Source organism: Balaenoptera musculus, chromosome 1 (genome assembly GCF_009873245.2).
Source record: "Balaenoptera musculus isolate JJ_BM4_2016_0621 chromosome 1, mBalMus1.pri.v3, whole genome shotgun sequence".
NCBI classification, from domain to species: Eukaryota; Metazoa; Chordata; class Mammalia; order Artiodactyla; family Balaenopteridae; genus Balaenoptera; species Balaenoptera musculus.
This window is the reverse complement of record NC_045785.1, coordinates 154682713-154705292: the sequence shown is the minus strand read 5'-3', so window position 1 is coordinate 154705292 and position 22580 is coordinate 154682713. Positions and strand designations below refer to the sequence as shown.

General features: G+C 37.0%; 1 protein-coding gene across 1 annotated transcript in view; it reads left to right on the top strand.

Moving 5' to 3' along the window:
- Positions 1-20122, top strand: part of FH (fumarate hydratase) — a 42089-nt gene extending 21967 nt beyond the window's left edge. Inside the window, exons 5-10 of the mRNA XM_036858959.1 lie at positions 2142-2324; positions 4509-4674; positions 6128-6331; positions 7909-8036; positions 16215-16368; positions 18891-20122. Of these exons, the coding sequence (XP_036714854.1) occupies positions 2142-2324; positions 4509-4674; positions 6128-6331; positions 7909-8036; positions 16215-16368; positions 18891-19033 (978 nt within the window). The 3' untranslated portion in view covers positions 19034-20122. The remainder of the gene's footprint in view (positions 1-2141; positions 2325-4508; positions 4675-6127; positions 6332-7908; positions 8037-16214; positions 16369-18890) is intronic.
- Positions 20123-22580: the final 2458 nt, after the last annotated feature.

The window sequence follows — 22580 nt, the reverse complement described above, 5'->3', positions numbered from 1 at the left end:
AAAATCACTTTTAGGACACCTGAATTTAGTATATATGTATATTTTCGCTGTTTGATTTATATTTTAAAAACTCTTTCTTTTGAAATATAAAATTATTTATAAGAATTGCAAAGATATTTCAGAGTTCCTGTATACCCTTCACCCAGCTACCCTTAATATTAAATATTTTACATAACCCTGGTACATTTATCACACTAAGAAATTAACATTGGTACAATACTCTTAATTAAACAGGCTTTATTAGGATTTCCCTAGTTTTCTATTGATCTCCTTTTTCTCTTAACCAGGATCCAGTCCACGCTCGACATTGTATTTAGTCATCATATTCCCTTAGTCTCCTCTAATCTGTGAGAGCTTGTCTTTTGTCTTTGTGATTTTTGAAAGCAGTGGCCAGGTATTTCATAGAATGTCTCTCAATATGGGTTTGTCTATTGTTTTCTCATGATTAGACTGAGACTGTGGATTTTTGGAAAGACTGTTATAGAAATGAAGGGCTCTTCTGGCATCGTATTGGGGTACATGATAGCAACATGACTTGGTACTGGTGATGTTAACTTGAATCACTTGGTTAAGATGGTGTCTGCCTGGTTTCTCCATCTTCTATTCTCTATTTGGTAGAAGTAAGCCACTGTGTCCAGCCTATACTCCAGCTACTACACTTAAGCTCCACTTCCTAAAGGGAGGAGTATCAAGAAATCTTTGGACATGTGTTAAGATCACCACAGAATTAATAGAGAACTTTGAGGCTATGCAAATAGCCTCTTTCTCCTTAAACTTTTGCCTATTAATTTTAACATTCATCAGTGGGTCTTGCCAATAACAATTACTACATTAGTGTTTCAGTAGTGATTTTCTGTTTCCCTCATTCTTTCTACATTTATTAATTGAAATTTTTCTGTAAGGAATACTGTCTTCTCTCTCCCCTGACATTTATTTATTTAATCATTTAAGTATATCAGTATGAATTCATTAATATTTTTTTCTTAAGGTTATAATCCAGTATTTTTGGGATTTATATTGCTACTCATATTGTTGCCACAAAGCCACAGCTTGTTGGCTCCTGTGTCCTTTGGACATGCCACCATCCTTTTTTTTTTAAGGTACTTATTAATTTTTTGCACTACAAGATGCTCCAGGCTTCTCATCTTGTATTTTTCCTGCCCCAGCCCTCATAAGCACTCATTTTTCCAAAGAGCTCTTGGAGGATCTTATCACTTATTGGAAAGTGATATTTAGAAACCAAGATCTGGGTTCTGAGTATAATTTAATATATTTTTAAGTAGTGAGGAAGTTTTTTCACATAAATCCATTGTATGAAGGATTTTGCAAACCGAAGGCTTGCCTTTAAATATGCGTTTATCTTTTACATATACTGAAGTCTGAAATCTACTTCAGAATGATCTAGTGTGTATGGTCAGATGGAGGAGTGAGGTGAAACAAGATTGGCTATATGCTAATTGTTTGAATTCAGGTGGTAGATACATGAGTATTCATTATACCATTCACTCTACTTTTGTAAGTAGTTGGATAATGTCCATAATACAAAGTTTAACAATTGAGTAATGAATATATTTTTTAAAATAGCATCGTAATTTAAAAGTATGGGTTTACAGTTGAGGAAAGAGCATGGAATTTAGACTACCTGGTCAGGTCCCAGTTCTGCCAACCGTAAATATTTTGGCAAGTCACATAATTTCTTTGACAGTTTAGCTTTTCTATTTTTAAAGTGGTGACCTACCTCACAGAATTTTCCTCAAGTTTAGTAAAGGAAGAAGTGTTTGTGAAAGACTGTATGTGCTATTTAACTGTAAGATATTTTATTATTGCTATCCTTACATACATTCGCTAGTTGTACTTCTCTATGTCTTGCTGTCATTTCTTAGCAAGCAGATATAGTAATATATAATACATTCATTGTAGGTGGTATATGTAATACAGTCCTAAATACCTTCCACAAAGGAAATCAGGTTGTTGCTTCTTATTTGATCCTAAGTGACTTGCCACAGGTAAATGTAATTGAGTACTAAATATGCCAAGTTTCGAGTAGTCATTTAGTGAGATTTTTAATTGAGGCATTCAAGTCTGGTTTATTTTTGCCTCTGATTTAACATTTTACATTTCTTTTGAAAATTTTCCAACAGAGCTCAAATGATACTTTTCCCACAGCAATGCATATTGCTGCTGCAATAGAGGTTCATGAAGTACTGCTACCAGGACTACAGAAGCTACATGATGCCCTTGATGCAAAATCCAAAGAATTTGCCCAGATCATCAAAATTGGGCGTACTCATACACAGGATGCTGTTCCACTTACTCTTGGGCAGGTATATTGCGTGCGATTAGATTTGGTTCAATTGCGGGCTTGGTACAAATGGCCAGCATATTACCCTCTAAATCACACTGGTTTAAAAGGCCAAATTTATAGCAATTCAGTTCAGTGACAGATGATTCTGCATTAACCAGTCAGTAGTCAGTTTTTATTGGTATCCACTCAGAAGAGCAGAGCGTACTGGCTATGAGCCAGACTCCACATCAGTCTACTTGAGTTCAAATCTTAGCTTCGCTATGTGCAAACTATTGGACCTTAGGAAAGTTATTTAACCTTTCTGTGCTTCAGTTTTCTGAGCTGTAGAATGAGGAAAATATCTCTTTCATAGGATAGTTAGGAGGTTCAAATAAGCTGATTCATGTAGAGTGTTTAGAACCGTCCCTGACACATTATAAGCACATGTTGGTGTTAGCTGTCATCGTCATCTTCATCAGTATCATTATCATAATTTCTTCTGTTGTCTCTCTTACTCAAAATTAGTAAGTTCTTTAAAAATTAATTTTAAAATGATTAAATGGGGCATATTTTACTCTTTAAAATTGTTTTGGCCACATGTAAAAGAGGTATTACTCTCTTTTCCAAAATACCAGGAAGTATTTTTATGTTTCTTTATTGCTACTTTAAAGAATGCCTAATAGTATACATTGCAAAGGAAATACAAGGAACAGTTTTTGTCTCAGTAAGTTCACTCCAGTTTGGGAGGTAGGACATATGCAAATTCTATATCAAGTATCAAAGGATAGGTATCCAATAACTGTATTTTTGTAGAAATTCAGGTGAGGGAGAGAGTTTGGCTGCTGGTTATTTGGAAAGATTTCATTTGTAGTTTTGTTCAGATGGCAGCAAACACTGAAAAAAAACTTGATCATTTACCTTAACTTTATCACGGAAGGAATGAGAAAAACTGAAAGTGATTAATTGACATACAGATGATATGACTAAATTGAGCTTGCTAAATTAAGTTGTTTCTTAGGCTGTATCTTATTTCTCTTTACATCATTGGCTCTTAGTACCATGCATAATTTCTAAGGAGATACAGTATATGTTCTTGAAACTTCTGAGTATCCCTCTGGATACTCCCTTTTTTTGTGTGTTACATGTAGGAAAACCATTGTATGCTGAAGTCCAGTTGGGCCATTTACTCAGCCTCCTATGTAAAATCATCATTCTTCGTATTATGACAGAAAGTTTTATTTTTCTGTTTGATTTTATCTTATCAGAAGCATTTATACTTGCTTTTATTGTAATTGTCTTTTGAGGTTTTTGAGTGCAGTTTTTTTCCTCAATAAAAGTATATTCCTGAAGTGAATCCAGCTGGTATATATGTAAGTGATGTTAGATCAGATGGATCAAGTCTCCCTGAAAGGAGTGGTATCTTCTAAAACGTTTTCTTTAGAGCAGTGTGAAATCCTAGTACTAATCAAAAGTATTCATGATTTTTCAGTGTTTTTAGGCAGGAAAAAAAGATTTAGTGTAACCATATATCCCGGCTTGCTCAGTTGAATTCCAGTTTATGCCTTCTGTCCCTGCATAATTCTTGATAGGGCCCTTGCTATGTTCTAAACATGATCAATTCTGTGGTTACTTTACTTAAAGGATGTTATACTTTGTGAACCAGTGTGGCATTAATAGCAGAATTAAAATGCATCTTGAAGCTATAGTCTTAACTCTACCTGTTACCTTCTTGTGCTGTTCAGTGAGTCACGTAGCTTGAGTCCCTGTAAAACATCCTCAAATTCCATATCAGGTTTTTTAACTGAAATTGTATGGAGGATATTTCTATGTTTGCATTTTTCTTGAGGGGATTCAGTTTTTTTCTTTCTCAGAGTTGTTTGAGATACACCAAAAAATAAATAATTTACAAATAAACCGATAATTTAATCTAGTAAAGTTTTTTTTTTAATTTCCTGTGTTGTTTTTCTTTGCTTTCTATTAAAAGACTAGTTTATAAATAGGCCACATGTTATCAGTGGCATTGTCTACCTGATAGGTTTATAAATTCTCTTTCTCTCCTATTCTTTGTTTATCATATGAATTAAATAATACAATTACCACTTGAGTAGCTTCTAATTTTGTACCTGAAATGTGTTTTTTAAAAACTTGAATTTAATGTAGTTAGAGTAGCTTGTATGCCATTAGAAAATTATATGTTCTCACCTTAATTTCTTTTGCTTTTCAGGAATTTAGTGGTTATGTTCAACAAGTGAAATATGCAACAACAAGAATAAAAGGTGCCATGCCAAGAATCTACGAGCTCGCAGCTGGGGGCACTGCTGTCGGTACTGGTTTAAATACTAGAATTGGCTTTGCAGAAAAGGTTGCCGCAAAAGTGGCTGCACTCACAGGTAGGTGATAACACGGTTTATTTCTCATTTCCATTATACTAGTCTGTATTTTTCTGGATGTTTCTGCTTTGAATTCTGAACAAATTTAAAGTTAGAAATAATATTTTCCCATCAAACATGTACTTTGTGTCTATTTCAGAAGTTGTAATGTTAACCTTTTGCTTTTTAAAAGTTTTCCATCTGTAAGTTCATACAGCATGTAATTATTAAACTCTGTCAGTGCTAACTTTGCTTACTATCTGGTAGTATTCAATTATTTTCCATTTAAAGCTGTTTTGAATACTCATTTTCAAAGCAGGAGGAATCAACTGATGGTTGAGAAATTCATTTGAATGACAAATACGTTAGAGATTGACAGGCTTAATTTCTTTTTTTCCTATGGCATGCTGTGACATTTCTTTGAATTAATGACCTTTTTGAATTCTCTTTCCTTTAGTAGAGTACTGTGCTCTTGATAATGATAACTGTTATTAGAGCTATTATCTCCAGAAAACTCTTATTAAGACACAGATATTACCAGAGAGTTAGGGTACAGATAATTATACAATGCTCATTATTGCTTACTAGCAGAGATTTTTTTTAAATCAACTTTTAATCAAGAAGAACTGTATTATGGGGTTTAGAATATGTAGATTTTTAAAAATTTGAACATGGGAGAGATTGAGAATGTCTGAACTCATTTTGGCTCCCTAATCTCTCAGAGGACCTTGTGGGTCCTGGCTAGAGAAGAGAATAGAACACCTAAAATGGTGGAAAAATTGTACTAGGAAAGGAGTGTGGAATAAAGCAGAGTGAATTTTACCTACTTTTCCTCTTTACTCAAGCATAGTCAGGCATCATACACAGGTGTTTGCAGTAGGATAATGTTTTTTCTTTCAATATTTTATATTTCTTTCAACATTTATTGTACTTGTTCTTTTTATCTTTTAAGTATGCTAGTATCATCAGATTTTCTACCCCTTTAGGACTTCTTGAAGAAATGTAGACAAAGCTTGAGTCTTAAGCATTTTTTTCTGAAGTAAAATTTTTATTCTGTTCTTTTTTTGCTTTTCATATACTGGCACTTTCTTTTTTTTTTTTTTATTTATTTATTTATTTATGGCCGTGTTGGGTCTTCGTTTCTGTGCAAGAGTTTTCTCTAGTTGTGGCAAGCGGGGGCCACTCTTCATCGCGGTGCGCGGTCCTCTCACTATCGCGGCCTCTCCTGTTGCGGAGCACAGGCTCCAGATGCGCAGGCTCAGCAACTGTGGCTCATGGGCCCAGTTGCTCCGCGGCATGTGGGGTCCTCCCAGACCAGGGCTCGAACCCGTGTCCCCTGCATTGGCAGGCAGATTCTCAACCACTGTGCCACCAGGGAAGCCCCCTATACTGGCACTTTCTGTTTAACTTGCTGATATTAGAAAAATGTTTAATTTTACCTGTTAACTAATGTAGGTTATTATTTTTTCTTCAGGCTTGCCTTTTGTCACAGCTCCAAATAAATTTGAAGCTCTGGCTGCTCATGATGCTTTGGTTGAACTCAGTGGAGCCATGAACACTACCGCTTGCAGTCTGATGAAGATTGCAAATGATATTCGTTTTCTGGGTTCTGGTCCTCGCTCAGGTCTGGGAGAACTGATTTTGCCTGAAAATGAACCAGGAAGCAGTATCATGCCAGGTAATCACATAGCTGGTAAATGTTAGAACTGGAACTTGACTAGAACCCAGGCATTCTCATCTGCAGAGCATATCTGCTTTTGTTTAACATGATCTCAAAGTGGATGGGGACATGTGTGGTGCACTTGTTTCAGAATGTCTTTGTGGGCTACTTTTGATCAGGACTTCTGGGGACATCACCCAACAATATAGGAGAAAAGAATTTTAGTTAGCAGCATGTATTTTGATTTCCACCTTAGAAAATATGTAATAGTTCTATCTTTTACAATCCAAAGCAAATAGAATTCTAGAACAGGCTGTTAAAGTGGTCGGCATGGGGTGAATAAAGATGAATTATATCAAATGACTCTTATTTCATTTTTTGCTTTAGGTTTTGGCCAGTTAGGTAAGGGAGGCTCCACAGATATGGTTGGGACCTTGCTTTATTATATGTCTTACTTTATTTAATGAAGTTGGATTTCCTTCTTTTCTTGATGTCTGGATTCCAGTAAGTCATTTGGTGGACTCACTTGATATTCATGGAATCCAGTGGAGAAGTGTGGGCAATACTGTTAGATGAATGTAGCTGGGTGAACAGTGACATTTAAGGAGTGCCTAATGAGTTGACTTCAGACTGGAGGGATATCATGGCAGCAAGCTGAAAGGCTCTGCCCTTTCACCACTTTACTGGTGACTGAGGGTGAAGGTAGAGAATATGTGTTGATCGTATTAGCAGATAAAGTTGAAATAGCAGTACATCAGATGACAGAGTCTAGATTCATAAAGGACTCTGTAGTTGGACTAAAACTGACAAGAGTGAAAAAGAAAGACCTGACTATAGATTCTTTTAGATCTAGGCATGTGTAGAATGAGAAAAGATCTGATTTTAAAGTATGTCATGTTGAAAAATGACATGAGTTCAGTTGATTGCAAATTCAAGGTGATTGCCTAAAAAAGAGAAATGCAGAGTCACAGATAAGGAACTAATCTTCCCACTGTGTTGCTTTGTACTTGTCAGAGGAATCAGGGATGTTTGGTTCAAACTTGAGCTTGTCAGAGGAGTGTTACAGGGTGGTAGGTTCTGGAAACTCAAATAGGAAAATTCCAGCTTAACATCAGTTTCCTCTGGGAAGCCTCCCGATGTTGGTGAGGTGCTTCTTTTATAGGTATTCCCACAGCAGTCTGCACTTCTCTGTATTGACCCCTTATCTATCATAATTGCCAGTTCTCTCTCCCTCGCCTCCGAGCTCTGTGAGGGCAGGGGCTGCATCCTCTTTCCTCACTGTTGTATATTCAGCGCCTGGCTCCATAACTATTTCTAGAGCGCATGTAAGCCACGAAGGCGAAAAGAGCTGTACTCACTGTGCAGTTGTAGGTACTCTGCCTAGTAGCCATTGCATGGTTCAGAGTTGCTGGCTACGTGGTTTGTTTCGTTAAACAGCACTGATGGTTGGGACATTGCTTTATTATATGTCTTTATTTAATGACGTTAGTTTTCCTTCTTCTCTTGATTATTTGATATAAAACCTAATCTTAAGCTCATACTCGAAGCCACAAGTGTGTTTGATGTGATACCTCTCTTCGGTGGTTTTCTTGAAGGCAAGGTGAACCCCACCCAGTGTGAGGCAGTGACCATGGTTGCAGCCCAGGTCATGGGCAATCATGTCGCCGTTACCATTGGAGGCAGCAATGGACATTTTGAGTTGAATGTTTTCAAGCCGTTGATGGTAAGCTTTAAATTTGATTTTTAATGTCTTTAACCGAAAGCTAGTTGTCTTGGTTTCTGTCTTTCATTAAGGTTTCTTACAGTTCTTTAGGTACTTGGATAATATACGTAGCAGTTGGAAGTTAAACATATGTTAATGTTAGAGGATTAATACTGTATATTTAATTAGGTGACTTTTAGCTTAAGTAATTGGTGGTTTGCTTTTTATAATAGGAAGAAAAATTCTGAAAGTAAGGTATAGGTTTCTTTCTTTTCCCTCGCCACTGGGGATGCCAATTGCTAGAAATAAGTTCTAGTCTCCTCAATTAAAAAAAAAGAAAGAAAGAAACTCTCCTTCCAGCCTGTCTCCTTCTCGTGCTGCTGCTTTCTTCCTCTCTCTGAATTCAGCCTTTTTAAAGAAATACCCACTCTCACTCTCATTTGCACTGCAGTCTGGCTTCCACCCCTGCACTTATGTTTGAATTGTTCTTGTAGCACTTGTGACGTCTTGAGTCCAACAGACATGCCATGGCTCTTAACTAACATCTGACCTTGACTTGCTGCTCCTTGGAACACTCTTTGTCCTTGGTTTCTTCAGCACTTTCTCTCCAGTTCTCTTCCCTTTCTCAAGGCTTTCTTCCATTGGTTTTACTCTTCCACACACCTTGAAAACATTTTGTCCACTCGATCTATTCTTTTTCCTTCATCTTTATGAAGACAGAACAAAACGGCATCATCTTTTATCCAGTTTCCCCAACTTCAGATAATGGAGCTATTATCATTTACAATCCTTTATTTGTGTGAAGTGTTATATCTAAGTATATATTAGAGGCTTATTTCCAGTTTGTGTCTGGTGTAAAGTCTGATTTTAATTTGATAAGAATATGCAAATAACAAATATTTAGTGTATTCATTCAGTGTATTCATCAAATATTTATTGAGTACTAGTCTGTGTCAGGCACTGTACTCGTTGCTAGTGATAGAACAATGAACAAGACAGATTTTTTTTTTGCCCTTATGGAATGTACATTCTGGTGGAAAATAGAAAGAAGACAGACCAAAGCACAACTCAGACCGATAAGCTTTTTTTTTTTTTTTAATTAATTAATTAATTTTTGGCTGCATTGGGTCTTCACTGCTGTGCGTGGGCTTTCTCTAGTTGTGGCAAGCGGGGGCTGCTCTTCATGGTGGAGTACAGGCTCTAGGTGCGTGGGCTTCAGTAATTGTGGCACGTGGGCTTAGTAGTTGTGGCTTGCAGGCTCAGTAGTTGTGGTGCACGGGCTTAGTTGCTCCACGGCATGTGGGATCTTCCCGGACCAGGGCTTGAACCCGTGTCCCCTGCGTTGGCAGGCGGATTCTTAACCACTACGCCACCAGGGAAGCCCCAGACCGATAAGCTTTTGCTTTCAGATCAAATTCCAAACAGTTAACACCAGCTGCCTGGCAAATATATGTGCATAACAATAAGTGTCTTGCCAATTTATTTTTAAACAAAGGTCTGTTTTGTTTTTAATAGAAAATAAGTCAAGATAATCAACATTTGCCATATAATAAAGTCATTAGTATCAAATTAAACCTTGAAGTTCTGTGTCTTCTACTAGAGTCCATTGTTGGGAGTCTGGTTTTCAGACCCTGGGATTTTAGACCAGAGAGATTAGGATGTGGATATATATCTTAATATATATTGGAAATGTTACCAAAAAGAAAAAAACTGCTAAAACAAACTAATTGACTTTATACTGCTTTAAAATACTGTGTGAAAGGTTATTTTCAAGGGATTATGGAATATTTATTTTGTTAAGCATAAAAAACGTGGTGATCATTAAGAACTGAGAAGCCCTGATTTCACTGATTGCCTCAAACTCACACTGAACTTTCTTTTTGTTTTTTTTGGAATTTTATTTTATTTATTTTTTTCTACAGCAGGTTCTTATTAGTCATCCATTTTATACACATCAGTGTATACATGTCAATCCCAATCTCCCAATTCATCACAACACCACCACCACCCCCTGCTGCTTTCCCCCCTTGGTGTCCATACGTTTGTTCTCTACATCTGTGTCTCTATTTCTGCCCTGCAAACTGGTTCATCTGTACCATTTTTCTAGATTCCACATATATGTGTTAATATACGATATTTGTTTTTCTCTTTCTGACTTACTTCACTCTGTAAGACAGTCTCTAGATACATCCACGTCTCTACAAATGACCCAATTTCGTTCCTTTTTATGGCTGAGTAATATTCCATTGTATATATATACCACCTCTTCTTTATCCATTCGTCTGTTGATGGGCATTTAGGTTGCTTCCATGACCTGGCTATTGTAAATAGCGCAGCAGTGAACATTGGGGGTGCGTGTGTCTTTTTGAATTATGGTTTTGTCAGGGTATATGCCCAGTAGTGGGATTGCTGGGTCATATGGTAATTCTATTTTTAGTTTTTTAAGGAACCTCCATACTGTTCTCCATAGTGGCTGTATCAATTTACATTCCCACCAACAGTGCAAGAGGGTTCCCTTTCCTCCACACCCTCTCCAGCATTTGTTGTTTGTAGATTTTCTGATGATGCCCATTCTAACTGGTGTGAGGTGATACCTCATTGTAGTTTTGACTTGCATTTCTTTAATATTAGTGATGTTGAGCAGCTTTTCATGTGCTTCTTGGCCATCTGTATGTACTCTTTGGAGAAATGTCTATTTAGGTCTTCTGCCCATTTTTTGATTGGGTTGTCTTTTTAATATTGAGCTGCATGAGCTGTTTGTATATTTTGGAGATTAATCCTTTGTCTGTTGATTCGTTTGCAAATAATTTTTCCCATTCTGAGGGTTGTTTCTGCGTCTTGTTTGTAGTTTCCTTTGCTTTGCAAAAGCTTTTAAGTTTCATTAGGTCCCATTTGTTTATTTTTGTTTTTATTTCCATTACTCTAGGAGGTGGATCAAAAAAGATCTGGCTGTGATTTATGTCAAAGAGTGTTCTTCCTATGTTTTCCTCTAAGAGTTTTATAGTGTCCGGTCTTACATTTAGGTCTCTAATCCGTTTTGAGTTTACTTTTGTGTATGGTGTTAGGGAGTGTTCTAATTTCATTCTTTTACATGTAGCTGTCCAGTTTTCCCAGTACCACTTATTGAAGAGACTGTCTTTTCTCCATTGTATATCCTTGCCTCTTTTGTCATAGATTAGTTGACCATAGGTGCATGGGTTTATCTCTGGGCTTTCTATCCTGTTCCATTGATCTGTATTTCTGTTTTTGTGCCAGTACCATATTGTCTTGATTATTGTAGCTTTGTAGTATAGTCTGAAGTCAAGGAGTCTGATTCCTCCAGCTCCTTCTTTTTCCCTCAAGACTGCTTTGGCTATTCGGGGTCTTTTGTGTCTCCATACAAATTTTAAGATTTTTTGTTCTAGTTCTGTAAAAAATGCCATTGGTAATTTGATAGGGATGGTAGTGAATCTGTAGATTGCTTTGGGTAGTATACTCATTTTCACAATATTGATTCTGCCAATCCAAGAACATAGTACATCTCTCCATCTGTTGGTATCATCTTTAATTTCTTTCAACAGTGTCTTACAGTTTTCTGCATACAGGTCTTTTGTCTCCCTAGGTAGGTTTATTCCTAGGTATTTTATTCTTTTTGTTGCAGTGGTAAATGGGAGTGTTTCCTTAATTTCTCTTTCAGATTTTTCATCATTAGTGTATAGGAATGCAAGAGATTTCTGTGCATTAATTTTGTATCCTGCAACTTTACCAAATTCATTGATTAGCTCTAGTAGTTTTCTGGTGGCATCCTTAGGATTCTCTATGTATAATATCATGTCATCTGCAGACAGTGACAGTTTTGCTTCTTCTTTTCCAATTTGGATTACTTTTATTTCTTTTTCTTCTCTGATTGCCGTGGCTAGGACTTCCAAAACTATGTTGAATAATAGTGGCAAGAGTGGACATCCTTGTCTTGCTCCTGATCTTAGAGGAAATGCTTTCAGTTTTTCACCATTGAGAATGATGTTTGCTGTGGGTTTGTCATATATGGCCTTTATTATGTTGAGGTAGGTTCCCTCTGTGCCCACTTTCTGGAGAGTTTTTATCATAAATGGGTGTCGAATTTTGTCAAAAGCTTTTTCTGCATCTATTGAGATGATCATATGGTTTTTATTCTTCAATTTGTTAATATGGTATATCACATTGATTGATTTGCATATATTGAAGAATCCTTGTATCCCTGGGATAAATCCCACTTGATCATGGGGTATGATCCTTTTAACGTGTTGTTGGATTCTGTTTGCTTGTATTTTGTTGAGGATTTTTGCATCTATATTCATCAGTGATATTGGTCTGTAATTTTCTTATTTTGTAGTATCTTTGTCTGGTTCTGGTATCAAGGTGATGGTGGCCTCATAGAATGAGTTTGGCAGTTTTCCTTCCTCTGCAATTTTTTGGAAGAGTTTGAGAACGACGGGTGTTAGTTCTTCTCTAAATGTTTGATAGAATTCACTTGTGAAGCCATGTGGTCTTGGACTTTTGTTTGTTGGAAGATTTTTAATCACAGTTTCAATTTCATTACTTGTGATTGGTCTGTTCATATTTTCTGTTTCTTCCTGGTTCAGTCTTGGAAGGTTATACCTTTCTAAGTGTTTGTCCATTTCTTCCAGGTTGTCCATTTTACTGGCGTATAGTTGTTTGTAGTAATCTCTTATAATCCTTTGTATTTCTGCAGTGTCAGTTGTGATTTCTCCTTTTTCATTTCTGATTTTATTGATTTGAGTCCTCTCCCTCTTGATGAGTCTGGCTAATGGTTTATCAATTTCGTTTATCTTCTCAAAGAACCAGCTTTTAGTTTTATTGATCTTTGCTATTGTTTACTTTGTTTCTGTTTCATTTATTTCTGATCTGATCTTTATGATTTCTTCCTTCTGCTAACTTTGGGTTTGATTGTTCTTCTTTCTCTAATTCCTTTAAGTGTAACATTAGATTGTTTGAGATTTTTCTTGTTTCTTGAGGTAGGCTTGTATAGCTATAAACTTCCCTCCTAGAACTGCTTTTGCTGCATCGCATACGTTTTGGATCATCGTGTTTTCATTGTCATTTGTCTCTAGGTATTTTTTGATTTCCTCTTTGATTTCTTCAGTGATCTCTTGGTTATTTAGTAAGGTATTGTTTAGCCTCCATGTGTTTGTGCTTTTTATGTTTTTTTCCCTGTAATTGATTTCTAATCTCATAGCATTGGGGCCAGAAAAGATGCTTGATACGATTTCAATTTTCTTAACTTTACTGAGGCTTGATTTGTGCCCCAAGATGTGATCTATCCTGGAGAATGTTCCGTGCGCACTTGAGAAGAAATTGTAATCTGCTGGTTTTGGATGGAATGTCCTATAAATATCAATTAAATCTACCTGGTTTATTGTGTCATTTAAAGCTTCTGTTTCCTTATTAATTTTTTTTGGATGATCTGTCCATTGGTGTAAGTGAGGTGTTAAAGTCCCCCACTATTATTGTGTTACTGTCGATTTCCTCTTTTAGAGCTGTTAGCAGTTGCCTTATGTATTGAGGTGCTCCTAGGTTGGGTGCATATATATTTATAATTGTTATATCTTCTTCTTGGATTGATCCCTTATGTAGTAGACCATTATGTAGTGTCCTTCCTTGTCTCTTATAACATTCTTTATTTTAAAGTCTATTTTATCTGATATGAGTACTGCTACTCCAGCTTTTTTTTGATTTCCATTTTCATGGAATATCTTTTTCCATCCCCTCACTTTCAGTCTGAATGTGTCCCTAGGTCTGAAGTGGGTCTCTTGTAGACAGCATATATATGGATCTCGTTCTTGTATCCATTCAGCAAGCCTGTGTCTTTTGGTTGGAGCATTTAATCCATTCACGTTTAAGGTAATTATCAATATGTATGTTCCTATGAGCATTTTCTTAATTGTTTTGGGTTTGTTTTGTAGGTCCTTTTCTTCTCTTGTGTTTCCCACTTAGAGAAGTTCCTTTATCATTTGTTGTAGAGCTGGTTTGGTGGTGCTGAATTCTCTTAGCTTTTGCTTGTCTGTAAAGTTTTTAATTTCTCCGTCGAATCTGAATGAGATCCTTGCCGGGTAGAGTAATCTTGGTTGTAGGTTCTTCCCTTTCATCACTTTAAATATGTCATGCCACTCCCTTCTGGCTTGTAGAGTTTTTGCTGAGAAATCGGCTGTTAACTTTATGGGAGTTCCCTTTTATGTTACTTGTCATTTTATCCTTGTTGCTCTCAATAATTTTTCTTGGTCTTTAATCTTTGCCAGTTTGATTACTATGTATCTCAGCATGTTTCTCCTTGGGTTTATCCTGTATGGGACTCTCTGCACTTCCTGGACTTGGGTGGCTATTTCCTTTCCCATGTTAGGGAAGTTTTTGACTATAATCTCTTCAAATATTTTCTTGGGTCCTTTCTCTCTCTCTTCTCCTTCTGGGGCCCCTATAATGCGAATGTTGTTGTGTTTAATGTTGTCCCAGACATCTCTTAGGCTGTCTTCATTTCTTTTCGTTCTTTTTTCTTTATTCTGTTCCGCAGCAGTGAATGCCACCATTCTGTCTCCCAGGTCACTTATCCGTTCTTCTGCCTCAGTTATTCTGCTATTGATTCCTTCTAGTATATTTTTCATTTCAGTTATTGTGTTGTTCATCTCTGTTTGTTTGTTCTTTAACTCTTCTAGATCCTTGTTAAACATTTCTTTCATCTTCTCGATCTTTGCCTCCATTCTTTTTCCAAGGCCCTGGATCATCTTCACTATCATTATTCTGCATTCTTTTTCTGGAAGGTTGCCTATCTCCACTTCATTTAGTTGTTTTTCTGGGGTTTTATCTTGTTCCTTCATCTGATACATAGCCGTCTGCCTTTTCATCTTGTCTATCTTTCTGTGAATGTGGTATTTGTTCCACAGGCTGCAGGATTGTAGTTCTTCTTGCTTCTGCTTTCTGCCCTCTGGTGGATGAGGCTAACTAAGAGGCTTGTGCAAGTTTCCTGATGGGAGGGACTGGTGGTGGGTAGAGCTGGCTGTTGCTTTGGTGGGCAGAGCTCAGTAAAAGTTTATTCCACTTGCCTACTGATGAGTAGGGCTGGGTTCCCTCCCTGTTGGTTGTTTGGCCTGAGGTGACCCAACACTTGAACCTACCTGGGCTCTTTGGTGGAGCTAATGGCAGACTCTGGGAGGGCTCACTCCAAGGAGTACTTCCCAGACTTTCTGCTGCCAGTGTCCTTGTCCTCACGGTGACACACAGCCACCCCCCGCCTCTGCAGGGAACCCTCCAACACTAGCAGGTAGGTCTGGTTCAGTCTCCTATGGGGTCACTGCTCCTTCCCCTGGGTCCCGATGCGCACACTACTTTGTGTGTGCCCTCCAAGAGTAGAGTCTCTGTTTCCCCCAGTCCTGTCGAAGTCCTGCAATCAAATCCCACTCGCCTTCAAAGTCTGATTCTCTAGGAATTCCTCCTCCTGTTGCCTGACCCTCAGATTGGGAAACCTGATGTGAGGCTCAGAACCTTCACTCCACTGGGTGGACTTCTGTGGTAAAAGTGTTCTCCAGTTTGTGAGTCACCCACCCAGCAGTTATGGGATTTGATTTTCTTGTGATTGTGCCCCTCCTACCATCTCACTGTGGCTTCTCCTTTGTCTTTGGATGTGGGGTATCTTTTTTGGTGAGTTCCAGTGTCTTCCTGTCGATGACTATTCAGCAGTTAGTTGTGATTCTGGTGTTCTTGCAAGAGGGAGTGAGAGCACGTCCTTCTACTCCACCATCTTGAACCAATCTCCTCACGCTGAACTTTCTAACCTCTGCATCTTTGTTTCTCTTCCTTCTGCATAGAAGATTCTTTTTCCATCTCTGGCTATTTAAGTGCTGTCCATCAAATAAAACTTTATCGACTCCTACAACTGGAATTTATTTCTCTCTCTATGCCCTTTAACATTTCATACCTGTATTTTATAATACCACAGACTATCTTGTGTTTTATTTATTTGTATTTATGCCTTTTTACCTCTTAAAAGGGCAGTTCGGTGCCCTGAGATGTTTATAATTTCTTTCATATTTTTCTTCTTGGGTATGATGCCTTACAGGTTGTAGGAGTGCTATATGTTAATTGTACTACATATTCATTTATGAATCGCAAATAATGTGTTATTGGACAAAGAAAAAAGTTAGGCTTAATAAGTCTGTCTCTCTCTCTTAGATTAAAAATGTGTTACACTCAGCCAGACTGTTGGGGGATGCATCAGTTTCCTTCACAGAAAACTGTGTGGTGGGAATCCAGGCCAACACAGAAAGGATCAACAAGCTAATGAATGAGTCTCTAATGTTGGTGACAGCTCTTAATCCTCATATAGGTATGCGTTTAAAGAATAATAGTGTCATTTTGAATACAGAGTTAAAAGCTGAAAAATTTTTAAGAGACTACTGGATCAATGTTTGTGAACAACAGATTTCTTTTGGACGATCTCTTAAGACATTTCAAATTGTGTTGAAAGATGCTATATATCTTTATAACCTTTATGGTGTCATATTTCTTTCAATATCTTGATTGATTATGCTTCATTTTATTTGAAATGTGCTAAGTTCAGAAGTAGAACTTTAAACTTATTTTAATCTTAATGGAATTCAGATACTGTGGGACACTAAATTCAGATACTAAGTGTCCTCTCAGTTTTTAATGTCACTAGGTGGCACTGGCTGATTAACAATGAATGAATTCATTTTTCTACCTTCTCTAGATGCTATACTATACTTTGTTTTTGTTGTTTTATTCAACTCAGAAATGGATTAAATTAAAAGAAAGAGGGTTATGTATGCATTGCTTATAGGGAAAGGGGGGAAATACAAATATTTTGTCTAAAACCATGGCTTTTGTGTTGCAAGCCTTTTCCAGATTTATAAATATTTCATTATGTAGATTCAAAAATATTAGCTTGGATTATAGATTGACTAGTGATCCCCATTAAATACACTGCTTTAAGTCATGGATTTTGAGGTGTTCATTGCATTGTTATAATGTGTTAAAAGCCTTTTCTCACCTTCTCCTTACTGCTGAGCTGAGGTTATTAATGTATTCTTTGATTTTCTGCATTAGAACAAGTTATGATGCAGTCATTTGGTGTGATATGATTACTGTTTTAAAACAGTCTTACTTCAATAATCCTGAACTTTCAAGGCTGATTTTATATTCTTGGCTTCATGTCAAGCTATAATTTCAGTCTTATAAAGTTAGAGCTCATATAACTGCTTCAGGTAACTCTGAGCCCAATATGCTATGTGCTCTTTGGAATAGTATTAAGATTGACAGTAATACTGGGCTCTTTTGAAATAATTGTACATCAGCATTCAATTGGAGAGATATACAGAGGAACCCAAAGGCTCATGTGAGAAATGTTTCATCACATATATACTACAGAATTTGTTACAGAAACATTGAGATACTCCTAAAGCAGAATGATTGATGTCTTTCTTAGAGTCAATTTAATGTGAGGTAAAGGCCGTACAAGGACAAGTGGGCAAACCACACCTTACTGGTTGACAGAGCATGAGCCTTACAACTCCACATCATGGGTTCTATTTGTGCTCATTATGTAACAGGCTGATTGGTAATCGTGTTTTGTGGGACTTGAAGAAGAGAACTGAAAGGGTTAGCATAATGCATAGACTTTAATGTCATTATTAACATAAAAGTACAGAATGTCTAATATTAACCCCAAAGGTTTGACATGAGAATTCTTTCTCTCAAAGTTAGTCTGACCAGTAAATGCCTTTTCAACATGCTTAGCATTCACAAATTAATTTTATTATTAACTATGTCCATAATATGTTTTATAGGTAGATTAATTGCATACTACACGTAACATCTTGTAGGTGGTTGATAATTGCACGTGACACATAACATGTTGCTTGGTCAATAATCATAGTGCCTCAGCAGGCTTCTTCTCTCTGGTCATAGTCCTCTAATCCTGGGTTGTTTGTTTGTTTGTTTCTTTTTCTCTTTCACTGGTTTCATTTTTGTTTTTTCCCTTCTTTCTGGTTTTTGCCTTCTTTTTTTTTTTTTTTTTTTGTTACATTAAATCGAGATAACTTGCAGAATTGCCTTGCCCCTATCTTTATTAATTTTAAAAGCAAGTAACTTTGAAGTAAACAGTAGACCTGTGATCTCTTGCACAAGTATATATATTAAAACTTCCCAACTTGTACCCTTGTACTGTCTGGAAAGAGGCGAGGGCATGGAGTGCTGAACCAGAGAGAGATGTTGGAAGCGGCCCTGAAGGCTCATCTCTCCTCAGAGCCCTGCCGGCTCTTCCCTCATTGTGAGAGGACTCTCCTCTCTTTTCCCTCTTAGAGCCCTTTACCATCGTTCCTGGTTGTGCAGTCCTGTATTTTCTGTAGTGCTGCAGCATTGAGCTTGTTAATGCTTTGTTAGAAAGATAATTTTTCAGGTTAAGCATGCTATTGAAACAGCACATTTATACTAGTCAGATGTATATTTTTATCTCTTGGTGCCATGTATGTGTGTGTGTGTGTGTGTGTGTGTGTGCATGTTTGTGTATGTGTATACATATATATCAAGAGAGAGAGATGCGTCTATGTGTATATATTTTCCCCCTTATGAAAATATCTGGGTTAGTGGGCAATTCTAATTTAGGGACAAATCTTGTAGAAAGGGAAGTATGTATTACTTCAGAAAAGTAAAGGTTTTATTCCATATAAGAAATGACAACTATCAAGATAATCCACTGCTAAATATTTTTAAGATTAAAAAATGTTTACTTAAGAGATCAGTAGCATTAAGTAAATAATGATTACCTTTTGCTTTAGAAAACGAAGTTTCACTATTAACTCCTACATCGCCTTTTAATTTTTTCTTTAGGGTATGACAAAGCAGCCAAGATTGCTAAGACTGCTCACAAAAATGGATCGACCTTAAAGGCAACTGCTATTGAACTTGGCTATCTCACAGCAGAGCAGTTTGACGAGTGGGTAAAACCTAAGGACATGCTGGGTCCAAAGTGATTTAAATAAATTCATAATAAAAATGATTGTCATATAAAATAAAAAGTGAAACAGACTCCTTATATTTCTTAAACAAAAATGGATAAATGTGAAAGGAAACTGCTATTGAACTTGACTGTCTCTAGCAGAGCAGTTTGGTCAGTGTATAAAACGCCAGGACATGCTAGGTCCAAAATGAATTTTAAAAGTGTAAAATAAAATAATTAAATTGTATAAAATCAAAAGGAAAACAGACTTATTTTTCTTTTGTGTTAATTGACTCGTATTATATAGTTGAATCTGTGATTTTTGTGTATGGGTGTTTACCATTTCAAATGTTTTATAAGAGCCATATCAGTTTTTAAAGAGTTGTAATTTTTTTGGGTGGTTTTTGTTTTTAAAAAATTCCCCTATAGTAAAAAAGTACTTGTTAGCTCATTCCCAAGTTAGGTCTTCAGACATCTTTTATTTTCCTGTGATTTGGGAGCATAAGCTGATCAAGCATTTGCCCTCCTAAGTGGGGTTGTGAGTGTTTGTATGTGTGTACGCATGCATGCACACGTGCATGCATATATATGGAATATATATATGTACACATATATAAGGAAATAGGATAGATTAACAAAATTAAGACATATATATCCTATGTGCTAATTACACAGACACACACACCTCCTGACCTTATTTAAATTATCCTAGGAAGACTGGAAAGACTGAGTCAAGAATTATAGGACATGGATTAAAAAGGATAAGGGGTGCAAGCAGGAAGCTTGGAAAGAAAGGGAGGGTGTCATGGGAGTGAGTCTTGCCCATCATCTCTCTGTGCACCAGTGCCAGGATTTTTCAGCAGGAGTTCATTTGAAACAACCTCAGGGAATTTTGAATTAGCAGATCTAGGGAGATCCAGGTTAAGATGATTTAAACCTGGAAGTGAAGGCTTTGTTTAAAATAGACCCAACCTCAATTATGTAGGGAGTTGGAACAGTTTGGTTTGTTCTTTTTTCCCCTCCCACATGTATAATTAATAACAGGATTATGAAGAGAGTGAGTCCCACCAGCTAAAGCATCTCATCTGTAAGTACTGCTCTATCAAGTGTGTTTAAAAAAAAAGGAATACTTACTCCTGATATTTATTCTTGGAAAATTAGACTCATTAACACCAACTCCGCTGTGGTATTTAGAAGATAGCATATATAGCATTTTAAAAAATAATTAAAATTCTAATATAATGTTATATGTCAATTGTACCTCAATTTTTAAAAGTTGTAGAAGTATTGTGATGAAAAATGAAATTATATTCTTACAACTAATCTCTTAAGCCTGAGTGGGTATTCTTTTTTTATTATAAAAGGGATTTCAAACCTTTTAAGGGAACTGTAGAGCCCATAGGATCTACTTTTAGCCCATGCAGTATTGTTTTTGGCAGTGTTTTTCACATGGTGATGATGTGATGCTTGTGCAGTTCGATTTCCTGTAGCCTATTTGGTTTAAAAAAAAAAGATTTTTATTGGAAAAAATCATAAAACAAAATCAGATTGTGCCTGGAACTCAACAACCAAACTGGCAACTGTTCTATAGTTGTGGAACTGAATGATGTTTTGCCTTACCAGGCATCCTCAATCTAAACGAGCTGTCATTGGAGGGCTCAACTAGAAACATAACCACTTATGTAATAAAGATAATAGCAGATCAGGTTTGTAGACTCAAACAGTCTTTGCACAGCTATCTGCTATATCGCAGCATATTATGAGCCATCATTGAATCCTTTGAGCTGACAATCATCTTTGTGTGATGTTAGTGAAGTGAAACACTGGGCTTTATGGTGAAGTCCTACATAAGGGTTTTAGGATTCCCTGTGAGAGGGTTGTACTGAAAAATCAACTTCAGTATTTGTACACTGAGGACGGTGTTGTCTCATGGGACATTTGGCAATGTCCAGAGACATTTTTGGTAGCACTGAGGAAGGAGTGCTACTGGCATCTTGGGGGTGAAAGAGATGCTGCTGAACATCCTGTAATGCACAGGACAACCCCCAACAACAAAGGGTTGTCCACCCCTGCATATCAATAGTGGTGAGGCTGAGAAACTTAAACCCCAAAGCCATTGTCTCTGGAAATGCTCACTGCTTAGTTAGGCTTCACTGCTTGCTTGTGTGTATTTATATCCTGGCATTGCAGAGACTTTATTAATTGAAACCATGAGGTATCTTAGATGTGAGCATGAACAGAAAAGTGTTAATGAAACATTAAGTGATCACAGTGCTCATGCCTTGGAATGACCTCCTCCCAGCAGGGTATCCAAGGATTTGTGCTGGATAAACATAATGGGGGAGAGGGGCGGTCAAGTATCTGCAAAAACGCCAGGTAAATATGTTTTAAAATGGAGACAAAAACAATCCATTGATCCTTATTAGCAAACATGTAGAATGCCAGGGGGCTTACTTGAGCAAACACATTTCAGAGGAGGAAAGTCATGGGACTTACGAACAGATCAGTCTGGAACTACACCAAACTTGCCACACAGACGCAGCAGGGAAGTTCGTAGAAGCCACGGGCTAAATTTACTCATTTAACTGTTTGATTTGGTTGACAGAAAAAGTATGTATTCACAAAAATTTATGAGAATATTTCATACTCAAGTATATTTTAAAGATCATATGCTTGAATATGGCTGTTATATCTCTTCAACTGTCCTATTGGTCTATAACTACAGCAGCAAGAAATCTTGGAGAGACAAATTTAATGTTTTTTTAAAAAGATATTTAAAAGACAATGTTAAAACTGGTAAGCTAAAATGAATTAGTTTTTTTTTTTTTTAAGCAAATTCATTAAATTGGCCATTTAGCAACTGGCTTTTGAGCAACTAACCTAGAGCTGCTTCCATCTGCAAGCTGGGTGAGATGAAAGAAGCTGCTGATCATTGTCTGCCATCTGCGATGTCAAGAAGCAGAGCATCAAGATCACAGAACAACTGTGTGAAGCCAGGCAGATGAGGACATTGTCTTGGTATCTTCAGATTACCCTGGAGATACCTGCTGACACTTCACCCTGCTCTTCAGGGCTTTCCACAAAAGACGTAACTATGGCTACCCAGCCACAGGCCAGGATGCTGAGTACCAAAGGAGCTCATTAAAATCTATTTGCTGTATTAGCATCAAACATATTCATTCATAAGCCTATGGAATCGGATTGAGAAGACCTCTGTCCTTAGGATTAAGGGGTGGGAGATAATGAAATATGTTTCTTGTATAAAACACCATACTCTAATAGACAATACTCCTGTCTAAGAACTTGTGGTCTGGGACTTCCCTGGCAGTCCAGTGGTTTAAGACTTCACCTTCCAATGCAATGGGTGCGAGTTTGATCCCTGGTCAGGGAGCAAAGATACCACATGGCTCGCGGCCAAAAAAACAAAACAGAAGCAATATTGTAACAAATTCAATAAAGACTTTAAAAATGGTCCACATTAAAAAAAATCTTTAAAAAACAAAACTTGAGGTCAAGTGTGCATAATTTTGCCTCAATCAGGTGAGAAAGGGGTTTCGAATGAAGAGTTTTTGATGAAAGCT